A 16,168-nucleotide genomic window follows, 5' to 3' on the forward strand; every position below is an offset into this window, starting at 1 on the left:
AAGGAGTCAGCAGTGTTTTGATTTGAGGGCGCGGACAAACGTAAAGAGAACGTCGTGGTGTGTGTCCATTGATAGAGCTGGCATACCACAACTAGGGCCCTATGATTTCTGCGATGCAGAAAACGCGGAGGGAATCGCGGAATCCAGTCATAAAAACGGAATTGACACTTTAACGCGGAATGGCACGGAATTTGCCAAATTTTGAATGAATTAATAAAAAATAGGTCATTGCACTTACATCAAATCGCAATATGGACTAATATCTGTAAATATTTAGCCGGAACAGTCTATTTAAATAAGAATCCTGCATGTTCTGCGTGTCTCTGTTAATGAATGGAGCAGAAGCGCATCTTCCTTTATTAACACACTGAACGCTCGCGGTAATTTCAGCGTCTGCTGTCTCACTAAATGAGGATGTGAACACATGAACAATATCTCCAGAACTGCTCTTAGAGGCACTTCATGAGCATTCGAACGTTTGATTTGAGTAAAACTAGCGTCACATCACATACACAGAACTGTAAAGGTACGTCAAATTGTCAAAATAAAAGTCTGGTTAAAGACTATTGTTCAGCAGAATGTACATAGCCTACTACAAAAAAAAAATCAAACATTATATATTTTTTTAGGTTTAATCACACAACATTTCTTCCATGTTTTATTTTTAATAGTAAATCCCCTTTGTTTACCAAAAAGTTAAGTTAATTTTCAATAATTAAAAGATAAATTAAATTAATATTTTATGTGTTTAATGTTTAATGTGCATATCAGAAAATGCTTTATTTAAAACCCAACTGAATGGCACTTAAATGCACTTAATTAATTTGTCAACTGTGACAAATTAACATCATTGTTCACAGTACAAGTACAGACAGAGAAACAATGGGTAATAATTAAATGTTTATTTTTGATGTATGCATTGCATTCTATGCATTTAAAAAATAAAAATATATTTTTTCTAAAAAAGGAAACTTAGTTGTTCATTTTAAGAGACCCATGAGTCATATGAATGGAGGTCTCACAGGTTTGGAATGACATGAGGGTGAGTCATTAATGACATAATTTTCTTTTTTGGGTGAACTATCCCTTTAACCTCAATGGTTCTCACCCTTTAAGCAAGCAAGTTTAATTGTCCATTTACCATTTTTGATGTGTGTTGATATATGTGAATTATTTATTTTCATCAAAATGTGGAAGACTTGGATTAAACAGCTTGATTCATATAGTTTATATTTATGATGTCTTTATTAACTTTTTAAAGCCTGAATGTTTTGACTGTATGTACTTTCAATGGACAGAGAAAAATGATAGAGAATATTTAAGATGTTTTCATTTGTTTTCTGGAGATGAACAAAAATCTTATGTGTTTGAGTAAATGATGACAGAGTTTACATTTTTGGATGAACTGTCCCTTCAATGTTGATTCAGTAAGCTAGCTACTTCGATGCTGACTGATTCAGTCCAGTATCTTATGATTTTGTACAATAAGTCTTACAAATAATGGAATTAATAGTCCAACAATTGAACAGAATTTGCTCAAAGTCATTTGCTTGTGAATCAAACTACATTTGTACTATTGCATGTCTGCAACATACCTTAATCATGCAGGTTGTTGAGAAAAGATACTATTACTTTTCTAAATGCTTTTGGATTTTAACAAATATTTACATTGAGGGAGAGACCCAAGCATTTTTGAGACTTCAGGTGTTTTTGTTGTTGTTTTTTATGCAAGCAGGTTAGCAACCACCTAGCAAGGCCATTGCAACCTCCCATAATGCTATAAACATATCAACCCATTCTAACCATGCATTGCAGTGACACACTTGTTCTTCAGAAAATGTGAAGATTTAATTTATAATTTGTAAAATAGTTTTGAAAGTCATTTCCCACTCTCTGTGTCACCGCTGTGGTGGTCTCAGTATGTCAGCGCTCTGTTATTCCTGGAGTGCTACATCAGAAGCTGGGTCGATGTCTGGAGCCGCCTAGTCCTGGCTGAGATCCAGCAGACAACGGCAGAGCCAGAGCGGGAGGGAGGCACGAGCCTGTGTGTAGAGGTGTGGGTGGCCCAGTGGGCAGCTCAGTCAGCTGCAGTATCTCTCTGTGCCCCAAGGTGGTCTGTACTCTGCCTTTTGGTGGTCTTACTTAGTTTCCCCTTCTTGTTGTTTGTTAGTGATTCAGCTCGAGTCACACACTTCAAAGCGGTTACAGTCCCTTCTCTTTCTCTCATCTCCATCGCCCTCTCTCACACGGTTTCTACACGTTTGCAAGACATACAAACATCCAGCCAACCCCTCCTGACCTCCGTCATTAGACGAGCACCAGCTATCCAATGCAACACCTTATTTCATTCAGTCTTTTTTTGTCACGGCTGTTAATGCATCTGTTTAGACTGCAGAAACATTTGCATATCATGCATACCACTGATTCTGATAAAAAAAATGTGATTTACAAAATCCAGGTTTGCTGAATTTTTGGGTAAATTTTGTAATTATATATTGCTATGGCTATATAATAATAATAATAATAATAACAATTTTAGAATTAAAACTTAGAAATTGTTATATTTTGTTAAGCGCTTCTCATTACAAGAAAATGTTGATGCAATTCCCAGATGCAACATAATTAATTATTTAACACTCATGAGTGGATCATATGACCAAAAATAACGTTTCTGTCCTTTAGTGTGATGTAGTGTCCTATGGTGTGACACATAAAAGCACCACAGATTTGTTTTAATCTCAAAATATCTTAAAAGAAATACAGTTGAGGATTGCAGAAGGGGATAAACAAATATCTCTCAACTTAAAATGGTATGATTTTCAGCAGTTTTGAACGAATGACAGCAAAGTTTGTCTGTTTGTCAAAGATTGTTTTGAAATTGTCGAAACAAGAATTATGTTCATTATAATTTCATATTAAATAAATATCACTTTATGAAAATAAGTGTCTCACAATAAAGATTAATCTCTGTCTTGCTATTTATGTATAATTAAGAGTTGTTGTTTTTTTCTACTTAATTTTTGTTGTCACACAATAGGGAAAATGTATGATATATATATATATATATATATATATATATATATATAGATATTATTATAATTTATTTTTATTTTTTTTGTAAATAAAGTTGCTATAATGTACAAATGTACCAGCAAAATTTCACAATTCTTGATACCACAGCAGAACAGTAACTTATATATTTTTTTAAGTCCTCAAAAAAGATTGAAAAATAAATAGTTAGTAATACAATAAAAAACAAAATCCTAAAAAATAAAAGATGATGAAACAAACATTGCTTTACATTTTTTAGTCTAAAGTATTGAGCTAACAGGCTACTGCAGAAATTGAATAATCCAATGTAAAATAAAACAGCATAGTCTTCACTGTAAGAATTAAACTTGTTAAAGTTATTATTAAAGCTTCAAAAATCATTCAGTCAATAGCTGTGAGTAATTTTCTTTTTGTATTTTGTTGTTTCATTATTATGCACACAGTCAGCAGAAGGAATAATACCGGTCATCACTTTAAGAGCTGCACGGATCCAATATACTTACACAAATATTTTCATTCTCAAATGTTTATGTTCACTTAAGACCAAACTGAGGAGGGTTTACAATGAATAATGCCACAAGTGCCACATTTTGACACATTTCTGCATGAATATGACTGTTTAAGCCTGCACCATAAGCTAAAAGTTCACTTTACTTGCCTGTGTTCTGATTTGTGATAGAGCACTTTCACATAAACGGAAGTCATGCTACATGATTTTTCTGATTTACACTAGAAGTTTGGGCTTTTATGGAGGAGTGAATAGGTAACAATAATTGATTTATCTTGATTATTGTATTTTCATAAATGTTGGAAGCCGAAATCAATACTGTATTTTGATGAATTGCAAATCTCTATCAGCTACCGTTTTTTTTTTACATTGGTCTAAATAGAGAACATTTTCATGCCAAACATTTGTTAGTGTGAATAGGCCTTCACTCTTGAAGCGTCACAGTTGTTTTTGGGGGGCAGGGTCGCAGCGAGGGCAGATGTGAGAGAGATGTAACAAAAGACTGAATTCTGTGGCGTCAGCCTGAGCTTTTAGAGTGTGCTTGACTGTTGGGTATCTCTCTCTAAAGCTGTAACTACAGTCGAGACGTCCAGATGAGCCGTCCGGCACAGTTGAGTGCACCTCAAGTGTCCTCTCTCTTCAGCGGCCAGCTGTACTGGCCGGCATCCTGTGTCCAATCTGCATTTAAACCAGCGGTTAATCTGCTGGATGATTTAAAGTCAGTATTGCGTAGACAGCAGAGGGCAAATGCTTAAAAACACTTTGGTGGCAGAAACGTCACATATTGATTTGCCAGCACAGAAATGACAAATTCTAGAGCAAATGAAGGGTTTTATCAGGACGAACGTGAGAGGAATGAAAGAGATCCTGTTGGTCCGGATATGCAGTAATTAGCGAACCCTTTCTCCTCTGAGTCCAGGCTCGCAGACGCCCCCTCTTCCTGTTTCTTCGCTATTTATACATTCATACACATCTTTAATCATTTATACTGCAGGGAGAGAAGGGAGTGTGTTAATGAAACGGATGTGGGCTCTTGGAAGGCTTGCTGGGTGCTAGTTTTGGAGGTTAATCACATTGTCATCTTGACTCTGTCTCTACACGGGAACCTCTGCTTGGCTGGTGTGAGTTGATGAGCACAACAATCAGCCTGAGGGGTCAGAGGTCACGAGTGAGTTTGATTGGCACATCTCTTGAGCCGTGTCTGTCTGCGTCACAGTTGTGCTCTCTGTGCTGCGTCTGCAGAAAATGAACTGGTTGTCCCTCAGAGCCACTCTGTGCGAATGAACCATTACCTCACAGGAACACTGTGCCCTTTCACAGAGCTGCATTCTTACTCAACCTTGACTGAGATCAACTCAACACAATCTGTCCTTGGACAAATGACATTGTCTTTTGCATTTGCTCAACTCAGACTGGTACGATTTTGGAATAAATCAGATTCTTTCGTAACATTAAAAAAAGTAAGAATTCTTGTTTTAAGTTTATTCTGATTGATATAGTTTTGTGTTTTATTGTGCATTTCCTTTTTTAGTTACTTTGTATTTTATTATTTTAAGGTGTCCTTAGGTGTTTTAAAAAAGGTGCCTATAAATAAAATGAATTATTATTGTTATTATTATTATAGTTCTGACTTAGCATTAGTTTTGAGTTCTGAGTTATCAATAACTACAACTAAAATCATACAAATAATTTTAGTTAGCCTACTTTAAGTAAAATAATTGTATACTGAAATAAAAGAAAATATAAATTTAAAATATTTATATAATAAATATAATAAAATATTTTAAAAAAATATTTAAAATAAAATATATAAACTTTTTTTTTTTTTTTCATCTTGTTGCCAAGACATAATTTTTCATTTTCTTTCAGTTGAGCTTGATTTACTAAAATAACTAAAACTGAAAAATAACTAAATTTTAAATATTTTAAAATTTATGAAAAAAACTAAAAACTAAATTGAAAATCCCCCAAAACACAACAAAATTATAAACTTTCAACTAAAAATACAATGAAAATGGAAAATCTAATAATTCTAAATAATTCTAAAAGCTAATTAAAAAAATATAAAACTAATAAAAGCTAAAACAGTAATCAATGGTATGAAAAACAAACGAACAAAAAAAAACATGTACATATAATGTATATATTTGTGTTTTGTTGTCAAAACCTCAATAGAGATGGACACAATATGTGCTCAATTATAACGGCTTGTAAACGCATGCATTGATAATCGGCCATTTCCTGCCTTTAAACAAAAGACATGGATGCAAACAGTTGATATGATCAATTCTTGACTGAAATAAAATTAGCAACCTGGGATGCCTTATTGTCCGGAAGATGTAATCGTAAGTAAACCGATGTCATCAGAAGTGTCATGTTTTGTCTATGCTTGTTAAGCAGCTAAACAGTTTGTTCTCTGGCCCGTAATGTATGAATGGCCCCTTGACCCCAGGGCTTGTGGGAGCAACTATGGACTCTGTCTCACACTAATTATGTCACTGCATTAACAACTAGTTGTTATCCAAACCTCTTAACCCCTTCTGGTGTGGTTAAGTTTGTCTGGTGTGCGGCCAGATAAGGTCACCCCCAACACGGACCTCCGTGTAGAGATACCAGCCCTGTGCCAGTGGAACAGGAGACAGCCATACACTCTTCCTCTCATTTCTTGATAAAGCTATGTGTGGGCTTCTCAGGAAGTAGGATATCAGGGTTTGTTGTGCTAGAGATTATGCAGCTGACCATGTAGCAATATGGAAGCCACTCTTTTAAACACTTCCCATGTTGTTAAAACCAACACTTACAACTTGTCTACATTAGACATGAGCGGCGAAACTGTAATGGTGCCTGTTGGTCTCTATTGATAATTGGTTGCCTTCTATTGGTGTCTTATTAAAACCACTAAATCCTATTGGAATATATCCCAAAACACACTACAATACAGGAAACCATTTTAAATGATGCTTTGTAATGTTTGTAATGGTATTTGTAGTGGCATTTCTGTGATGGTTTCTATTTTTCAGCAGGGTTGTTTCATTATCAGTCAATATCAATGAAACCACTGTATTGAAAATAAAAAGAGAAAACAATATACTGAAACTTTTTTATATCTATGTTCTTTATTAATGATTTGGATAATGACATTTACTTTTTTGGTAGAGCTGTCTTTGGAGATGTCTGATTGTTCATTAAGGAACTTTTGTTTATATTAATATTTTATTTGAATTTTATCTTTATTTCTTTTCTTTTTTTCAAACTAATGAAGTGTGTTTATTGGCATATTAATTTTGCTGTGCTATTTTACTGGTTTTGGTATCTACTGCTGAAATGTTAGCATTTCAGTATCAACCTGTCAGGTTTCAACATTGCTTTGTTTCACTAAATTTAGGAAGTTAGAAAGCTAACCGTCCTCTTTTATCTCCTGGTTGATGAGAGACCACCTGTTTGACACCATTTCCATTTTTCTTAGACCGTTTACATTGCACAACTCCTTCTGCTTGAGCGACTGCACTGCTGACTCAGTCTCTCTCCACTTGTGCACATGTGTTCATTGTGTAAGATGAGTTGGCAGAGTAACCGTTGACGATGGTTTACGGAAAGCGTGCTACGCAGGAACAGACAGTAGCCGCAGAGACTGAACCACTGGCAGCATGTGATCATCTGTTCAAACACACACAGCTTGCTTTAGTTCTCCCTCCTGCAGTCGTAAAGCAGACGGAGTGAAAAAGCCCTGACACACTAAACACCCCCAAACTCTGCAGGAGTCAAAGTGGCCCTGTGTACCTCCTCAGAGAGTTTTTGCTGTCTCACTATGTGTGTTAACATGTACATACATGCAAATTTCCTGTTTTGCATGCTTTGTAAGAGAATTCTGTTGTATGTAGTTCATGAATCATGGGACCTAAATGATGTGTAACTTTGATCTTCTGCAGGCTGTTTATAGTGCATGTCAAAATCAACTTTTCATTTGTTTTCAGGTCTGTGAAGATAATCGAAGATGTCGTCTAAGATGCAAAGCTCTAATAATATAGTCCAGGCCAGAAGGACTGTTCAACAGCTACGGATAGAAGCTAACATAGAGAGAATAAAGGTAAATGTAATGTTCCTTTCACCCACCATGGTATTAGTGTCAAATACTACTACTTAATGGATTAATGCTAAAATACCATTTATAAAAGTATGTTTCTCATGATCATAAGTCAATTGGGAAGGAAAATAGATAATAAATGTCTAGCATACTTAAAGACAGTTGAAATGGCATACTAATGTCACTATGTTTTAATGTCACACAAATTTTGGAAAACAGTGTTGTCATACTCATGCTTATTACCTGTTCAGTTATGCAGGAGTGTAGTGTTACTGGCATGTAAGCATACCTAATACAGCATATTTAGTCATTTTTGCAGATCTGTGTGAACAGGGATCACTTGACAATGTCGACTGTACGTGAAACATCTCAAAAATGCAAACAAAAAAACTTTCAGTATTTAGTACATCATTATCATGCCTTAGATCTTTAAAGGGATAGTTCACACAAAAATGAAAATTAAGTCATTATTACTTACTCTGCGTTCACGTGTGATGATGATCTGGGTCAGCGCCGGCGCCTTGTGTTCAGCATCATTACGCCGCCATAAACTTGGATCATGGTACTGTCGTGAATGAGTATCTAATAGTGACGCAGTAGAGCGGAAAATGTGTAAGTCATTATTTTTGTTTTGTTTTGCGCAAAAAACATATTCTAGTAGCTTCGTAACATTACAGTTGAACCACCGATGTCAGATGGAGTACTTTGTCAATCATCTTAGTATTTTCCTATACCTTGACCGTGATGGTCAGAGATGTCAGAGAGCCCTCAGATTTTATTAAAAATATCTTAAATTGTGTTCAGAAGATGAACGGAGGTCTTATGGGTTTGGAACAACACAAGGGTGAGTAATTAATGCCAGATTTTTCATTTTTGTGTGAACTATCTCTTTAAACAGAATCATAAATATGGAGCAGCAACAGACAGACTGTTTAAACTATTTAAACATATGTGCTGGTAAGATTCAAGAATGCCTTGAGTGAAAAGCCCAAGTCTACAGTTCCTCGGACCGATTGCCAAACTTGTAAATTGGACTGTAGACCACTGATAGGCTTTAGGCTCAGTGATGAGGTTCGTAGTTCACTGCATTGACAGAAACAATAGAAATATTCTCCTTTTGTGTTTTACAGAACAGTAAGTCATAGAATTGACAGAATTGAATTTTTAAATGAACTACCACTTTAATGACAAATTCATAGTTCATTTAGTTTTACACTAATTATACAAATCTGTATGCACTTTTACTGCAAAATGCAAAATAAGGTATTTTGACAAATCTGTATGTTTTAATATTGTAAGCTGTTTCCATGCACATATTTTATGCATATTTTGGTACTGTATATCACTTTAAAAAACTATGGAAACTAAGGATGGGAAGATTCACTGATTCGCCCGGTGCATCGGCATAAAAGTTAACGATGCGAAGCATTAATTTGAAAAAGTGCATCGGGTACAATTTGACATTTGTGTCACGATGCTTCGTTTCTAAAATATCTGTATTGGTAAAAAAATGATTTATTTAAAATAACTAGTGGATGCGCTATACTTTTATTGTTTAGAAAATGACCAGTAATCTGTGACCAATGTTTTATATGTAGATTGATTTCTCCTCTATAAACTGTTTCTTAAGCATGTTCTCTCATCACCGCTGCTGCTGCATGAATATGATGTATCACAACACCACAGAGACCTCAAGAAAAGAGGCGATTAAAGTTCATAACCTTGAAATAACCTTACAAATCAACTGGGGCTAAAGCGATACAATAAACTACAAAATAAGTTTACACAATCTAACTAATTTGTGGACGCTTAATCTTAAGCAGCCCTTAATGTCGATTGTGGATCAAATCAATCCACCATGGCAAAAAGGAAATATATTTGTGCTGATTAATGCATCTAACACGTGTTTTCCTCAGTGCATAACTGACATGCAAATATATCGATTTTGCTGTCAGTTTTACGCGAGAGAACGAGTGCTGCTGTGTACATTCACGCTAAACAGACGGAGTGTAATAGAATAGTTGCACAATAATTCTGAGTAAAATTATCATTTTGCTAAAATATTTGTTGTTGGACATTAAATGTGCCTTTTGTAGAAATTTAAACCTACATATAAGTGTTTTTTTTTGATAGCAGTAACTGTAAAGGGACTATTGCAATGGGTAAAAAAATGTAAGCTAATACAGTCCTAATTACAAAGCTCAAATGAGTTAATGTGTGTTTCTTAGCCGTTAAAATTTAGTCTTTTTCTTTATTATTTATTTTAATTTTTAATTTAGTGATTGTAATGCTTTAAAGAGCTATTTTAGATTGTAATGTTCCAATGTTCTGCTATCTGTTCTGCTAAATATAAAAGGTACGACTATCATAACACCAGACTTAACGGCTGCATGGCTATAATAGTATATCAGAGAGTTAGTAGTAATATCATTTGAAAACTTGTTTTATGAAACAGGCCTTGAGGCGTTAGAAGTCAGAAGATGTTTAAAGGTTTAGTTCACCCAAAAATGAAAATTAGTCCATAAATTACTCACACTCAAGTCATCCTAGGTGTATATGACTTTCTTCTTTCACATGAATCCAGTCAGAGTTATATAAAAAAATTGTCTTTGATCTTTCAAGCTGTTTAATGGCACTCAGTTGATGTTTCATGGCATCAGTCCAAAAGAAGTGAAATAAAAAGCCCCCATCTATTAAAAAAGTGTCTCACATGGCTCCAGGGGGTGAACAAAGGCCTACTGTAGGAAATCGATTCATTTTTATAAGATAAATATCCATGTAGCTTGCACCAACAGTTGTACACAGAAGCAGCTCCAGGAGGATGAAGTATGGGGTATGCACATGTGAGTCTCGTGAAAACCAACGTTTGTTAACAGACGCAAAGGAAGCAAAGTTTCCTTACTTTAGCAAAGTAAAACCAGTCTCCTCTTGGCTTACAGGTGCTGGTCATATAATTAGAATGTCATCAAAAATGTATTTCACTAATTCCATTCAAAAAGTGAAACTTGTATATTATATTCTTTCATTACACACAGACACACATATTTCAAAATGTTTATTTCTTTAATTTCGATGATTATAACTGACAACTAAGGAAAATCCCAAATTCAGTATCTCAGAAAATTATTTTATATATTACTTAAGACCAATACAAAGAAAGGATTTTTAGAAATCTTGGCCAACTGAAAAGTATGAAAATTAAAAGCATGTAAAGCACTCAATATTTATTTGGGGCTCCTTTTGCCTTATTACTGCAGCAATGCAGCGTGGCATGTAGTTGATCAGTCTGTGGCACTGCTCAGGTGTTACGAGAGACCAGGTTGCTCTGATAGTGGCCTTCAGCTCTTCTGCCTTGTTGGGTCTGGCATATCGCATCTTCCTCTTCACAATACCCCATAGATTTTCTATGGGGTTAAGGTCAGGTGAGTTTGCTGGCCAATTAAGAACAGGGATACCATGGTCCTTAAACCAGGTACTGGTAGCTTTGGCACTGTGTGCAGGTGCCAAGTCCTGTTGGAAAATGAAATCTGCATCTTCATAAAGTTGGTCAGCAGCAGGAAGCATAAAGTGCTCTAAAACTTCCTGCTATATGGCTGTGTTGACCTTGGACCTCAGAAAACACAGTGGACCAACACCAGCAGATGACATGGCACCCCAAACCATCACTGACTGTGGATACTTTACACTGGACCTCAAGCAACATGGATTGTGTGCCTCTCCTGTCTTCCTCCAGACTCTGGGACCCTGATTTCCAAAGGAAATGCAAAATTTACTTTCATCAGAGAACATAACTTTGGACCACTCAGCAGCAGTCCAGTCCTTTTTGTCTTTAGACGCTTCTGACGCTGTCTGTTGTTCAAGAGTGGCTTGACACAAGGAATGCAACAGCTGAAACCCATGTCTTGCATAAGTCTTTGCATAGTGGTTCTTGAAGCACTTACTTCAGCTGCGGTCTCTCTTTGTGAATCTCCCCCACATTTTTGAATGGGTTTTGTTTTACAATCCTCTCCAGGGTGCGGTTATCCCTATTGCTTGTACACTTTTTTCTACCACATCTTTTCCTTCCCTTTGCCTCTCTATTAAGAGCTCTGTGAACAGCCAGCCTCTTTTGCAATGACCTTTTGTGTCTTGCCCTTCTTGTGCAAGGTGTCAATGGTCATCTTTTGGACAACTGTCAAGTCAGCAGTCTTCCCCATGATTGTGTAGCCTACAGAACTAGACTGAGAGACCATTTAAAGGCCTTTGCAGGGGTTTGAGTTAATTAGCTGATTAGAGTGTGGCACCAGGTGTCTTCAATATTGAACCTTTTCACAATATTCTTTTTATATTGAATTGAATTATATTGAATTTATATTGAATATTAATTTTTTTTAATGGAACTTGTGAAATAAATCAAAATCAAATCAAATTCTTATCTGACATTCCTCTTTACCATTCTTCATTTTGTACTTCTAATTAATGAACATAGTTTTGTTTTGGTCTCTCCCCTGCACTTTTGCGTGCATCACTTCTGAGCAAAGCTGACATCATACATCATCCACCTGGAGTTGCTTCCTTGTACAACAGTGAGCGCAAGCTAGATTAAATTGATTATTGCATTTTAAATATGGTTATTTTTCTTACAAAAACGCATCAATTCACTACAGGAGGACTTTGTTCACCAACCACCCCCTACACCTAGGATGAATTGAGGGTGAGAAATTTATGGGCTAATTTAAATTTTAGGGTGAATTAACGGTTTAAGTTAATTTAGCGATCATTGCATCGAATCGCATTGTGTTGACTCAAATCTAAATTGGACTTCACTGCTTCATAACAAGGGTGATTTGTATTGTATCGCATCGTATTTTTAATGTATGCTTCATTGGCTATGCGCCGAGATGTGTATCGCATCGGCCTCAATTATGAGATGCACATATCATTTTTCATCTGCATAAAATCCACAAAAAAAAAATTTGAATAAATTCCTTGATTTGCATAAACAACAACAGCAAAAAACGCATGCGACTTTGCCTCAGCAAATCATGTAATAGGATGACCGAACTAATCAGCACACCAACCCATCCCAAACCATCTTAAATGTTATTTCAATAGTTTGAAATCCCTGAGGCAAAATCCATCATTAAAATGATTTGGTATGAACACCTCCCATAACTGTCTCACACAACTGCATTCCCAAACATCAGGCATTTAAGATAACATGACAGCATTTGTTATTGCATTTCATCTGCTGCAAATCATTTACAGTATTATGTAAGAAGAAAAAAAGAGCCACATGCTTCCCCATTTGCAGAAACTTTTGTTTTAATTGCTACTTTGCCAGTATTGCAAAAAGAGATGATGGAAACATGAAATGGTGCTTTATTTGCAAATGTTTTATGCAGTATTCTAATTTTCTTAACAGTTAAATTCAAGAATATTCAAGAACAGAAATCCTCGGATTGACAGAATTTTGAAATAAACTCCCCCTTTAATGACTAATAAATTGTTAATTTATAAATCATACAAATCTAACAATTGTTGTTCATATTGTATCTCTTCTGTGCAGGTGTCTAAAGCTTCTGCAGACCTCATGCATTACTGCAGTGACCATGCAAAGTATGATCCTCTACTTCTTGGTATCCCAGCTTCGGAAAACCCTTTTAAAGATAAAAAGCCATGCACTATATTGTAGTGGGATGTTTGAACTCTTGCTCTATGTTTTGATGTTCCCTTTTATTGTTATTTTTTTAATAGAAAGAATATGATCTTCATACATTCATTCACTATTCGCCTTAAAATGAGCTAAACCCCAAGCTATTATTTGATTGTATCCACACTAGAAATGTTCCTGTTTTCTGTAAAAAGGAGAGTCAAAGCTCCTAGTAAACAAATTATTTGTGGTGCAAAGACAAAACCAACCCATGAATGAATTTTTCACTTTAGGGCACAGCACAGATGAATTGTTTGCTTTGCGATAGTGTCCACTGATGTGGTTGTGTCTTCTGCAAATAAAGGGTGAGGTCAGTGTGGGCGGTTCTCAGTATCATGAAGCACAGGAAACGATCATTTTTAATGACTGCACTCTGTCATGTATATCTGCAGATAAGCAAAGCCTCATCAGCAGTGCTTTGACCGCATCTGATGCTTTTAAAGGCGTCCAGTTGCAGGGAGGAGTGGGGGGTTGATGTGAGGGTTGAAATGTCAGCATCACTAATGTGTGAAGGATTCTTGCGCTCAGTGGAGGAGGAAACAGGTGTCTTTTGGAGGCGTCACATTGACACAGTGCTGCTTCGGCCCTCCCCCATTTACTCACTGTGTCTAAACAATGGAGAGATACAAAGCTAATCCCTCCTGTCAAATCAATACACACTAGACTATGCCCTTTTTATTTTCTCGCAATAAACCGGCCAACTCACATGTTCAACAACTGCTAAAACTTGCAGATCAGCATTTTAAGATTAAAATAAGGTGATGTGTTTATGCATTTGTTTGGTACGGAGCCCGGCACATGACACGCAGGAAAAAATATAAGGCTAAATCGTGTGCACAATTTACTAATTCATTCCCTCAATGTACTAAAACGTATTTCGTTCCCTCGATTTACTATTGCGTTCACTCGATTTATAAATTGTGCGCACAATTTACTAATTAGTTCCCTCGATTTGCTAAATCGTGCGCACGATTTAGCAAATCGAGCGAACGCAATAGTAAATCGAGGGAACGCAATAGTAAATCGAGCGAACGCAATAGTAAATCGAGCGAACGCAATAGTAATTGTGTGCACGTTTTAGTAAATTGAGGGAACGAATTAGTAAATTGTGCGCACAATTTATTTATTTTTTCTTGCATGTCATGTGCGGGGCTCCGTAGTATGAAAGTCTTAGTATGTCCTATACTATTTTTTTCTTATTTTAATTACTGAAACAAAATGTGGGAAACACTTTACAATAAGGTTGAATTTGTTATCATTAATGTGTTAGGAACCATGAACTAGCAATGAAAAGCATTTTAACAGCATTTATTAATGTCAATCAATGTTAATTTATAAATGTGCTGTACTATTGTTAATTGTTAATGAATAATTCATAGCTAATAATTCAAAGTAAATGTATACAACTTGTTAAAACAAACGCTAAAAATGTATTCATATACGTTACCATTCAAAAGCTTGGGGTCAGTAAGATTTTCTTATATATATATTTTTTTTTGTATATTAAAATTATGCCAGGCTTTAATGTCACATAATCCTCCAGAAATCATTTCTGCATATCTGCTGATTTGGTGCTTAAGAAGCATTTCTTATTATCTACTTAATATGATAACTTTGCTGAACGAAGAGAAAGTTCAAAATAACATTATTTATTTTAAATATTTTTGGTAACATCATAAATAAGCCTATATTACAAACAGACAAAAATAAAATAATAATAAAATCTTGACAAACCCAAGCTGAATGGTAGTGTATGTAGAATGAACATTAACCTAACTAGCCATTATAGGTTGCACAAAAAAAAAAAAAAAAAATCAGAATTAGTTCATGATACTTTTATCCTTTACATTTTGTCTTATTGCAAATTGTTACCAACATGTGTTGCTTTACCAATTTCTCCATTCTTTAAATTCCTACTTTCAGTCAATGGGATGAGATTTCCCCTACTCAAAACATCAGAATTTACATTATAAATACTTTGTCTTGTAGCAATACTAGCAGATCATGGTACATAAAATATTATAACCCTTTAATGATTATTTACAAGATGCCTTATGTTAATGTACACATTTCTTCTGATTTTTTTCTTTTTTATTAATAATCTGTAACAATTAAAACTTCATAATCATCGGGAAGAAGGAGGCGGGAACCGGCGGACAATCAAATAAGATTTAATAATGATTTAAAAGATTTAAGATTTAAAAATAAACACAAAGCTCATGTTTTATATCCCTCCATGTCCTCCGTGGGACTTGAGTCCGGTGGGTCGAGCAGGTGTCGCTCATCTCCAATCACTCCACCGGCCTCGCTCCTGTTCCCACGTCTCTCGGCCCCGCCCCACTCGACACATAATCATTGTCTCTTTTATGACAAAATGTCATTGTGCCATCTCGTTCTGGGTTCTAACCAGCAATAGAAACCCACAATAGGGTAGCATATGATTTTTCTGTATACACACTGAGCACATGATGATTTCTCTGATTGTAGTTATTTTTGTGACTGTTATAATCATGCATTTTTACATCATTCCATGTTTACAGCTCCTGTACCTTTTTTGTAATAATCTTGTGAATTGCCATGCATTGGTGAAAGGGAGTGTGTAATGTCTTCACGACACAGCTGCAGAAAACAACCTGACCAGACCAGCTGAACCAGCCTTAATGAAGTATTCCTGCTCTGAGTCTTTCATTGCCGTACTCCTGTCTCGAGACGACAGCCAGAGTTAAACTACTGTGAACCAGCGGCGCTGAGATCCTACAGACATCTTCACTGTGTATCTTCATCATTACACATGTCTCATGCCTAAGGCTGGATATATCTATGCCTGTGCATC

The 16,168-nt window shown here is 35.7% G+C and overlaps 1 protein-coding gene across 1 annotated transcript in view; it reads left to right on the forward strand.

Moving 5' to 3' along the window:
* Nucleotides 1–14,203, forward strand: part of gng12b (guanine nucleotide binding protein (G protein), gamma 12b) — a 52,064-nt gene extending 37,861 nt beyond the window's left edge. The window contains exons 2-3 of the mRNA XM_059571213.1: nucleotides 7,534–7,646; nucleotides 13,192–14,203. Coding sequence (XP_059427196.1) covers nucleotides 7,554–7,646; nucleotides 13,192–13,317 — 219 coding nt within the window. The 5' untranslated portion in view covers nucleotides 7,534–7,553 and the 3' untranslated portion in view covers nucleotides 13,318–14,203. The remainder of the gene's footprint in view (nucleotides 1–7,533; nucleotides 7,647–13,191) is intronic.
* Nucleotides 14,204–16,168: the final 1,965 nt, after the last annotated feature.

Source organism: Carassius carassius, chromosome 17 (assembly GCF_963082965.1).
Source record: "Carassius carassius chromosome 17, fCarCar2.1, whole genome shotgun sequence".
NCBI lineage: Eukaryota > Metazoa > Chordata > Actinopteri > Cypriniformes > Cyprinidae > Carassius > Carassius carassius.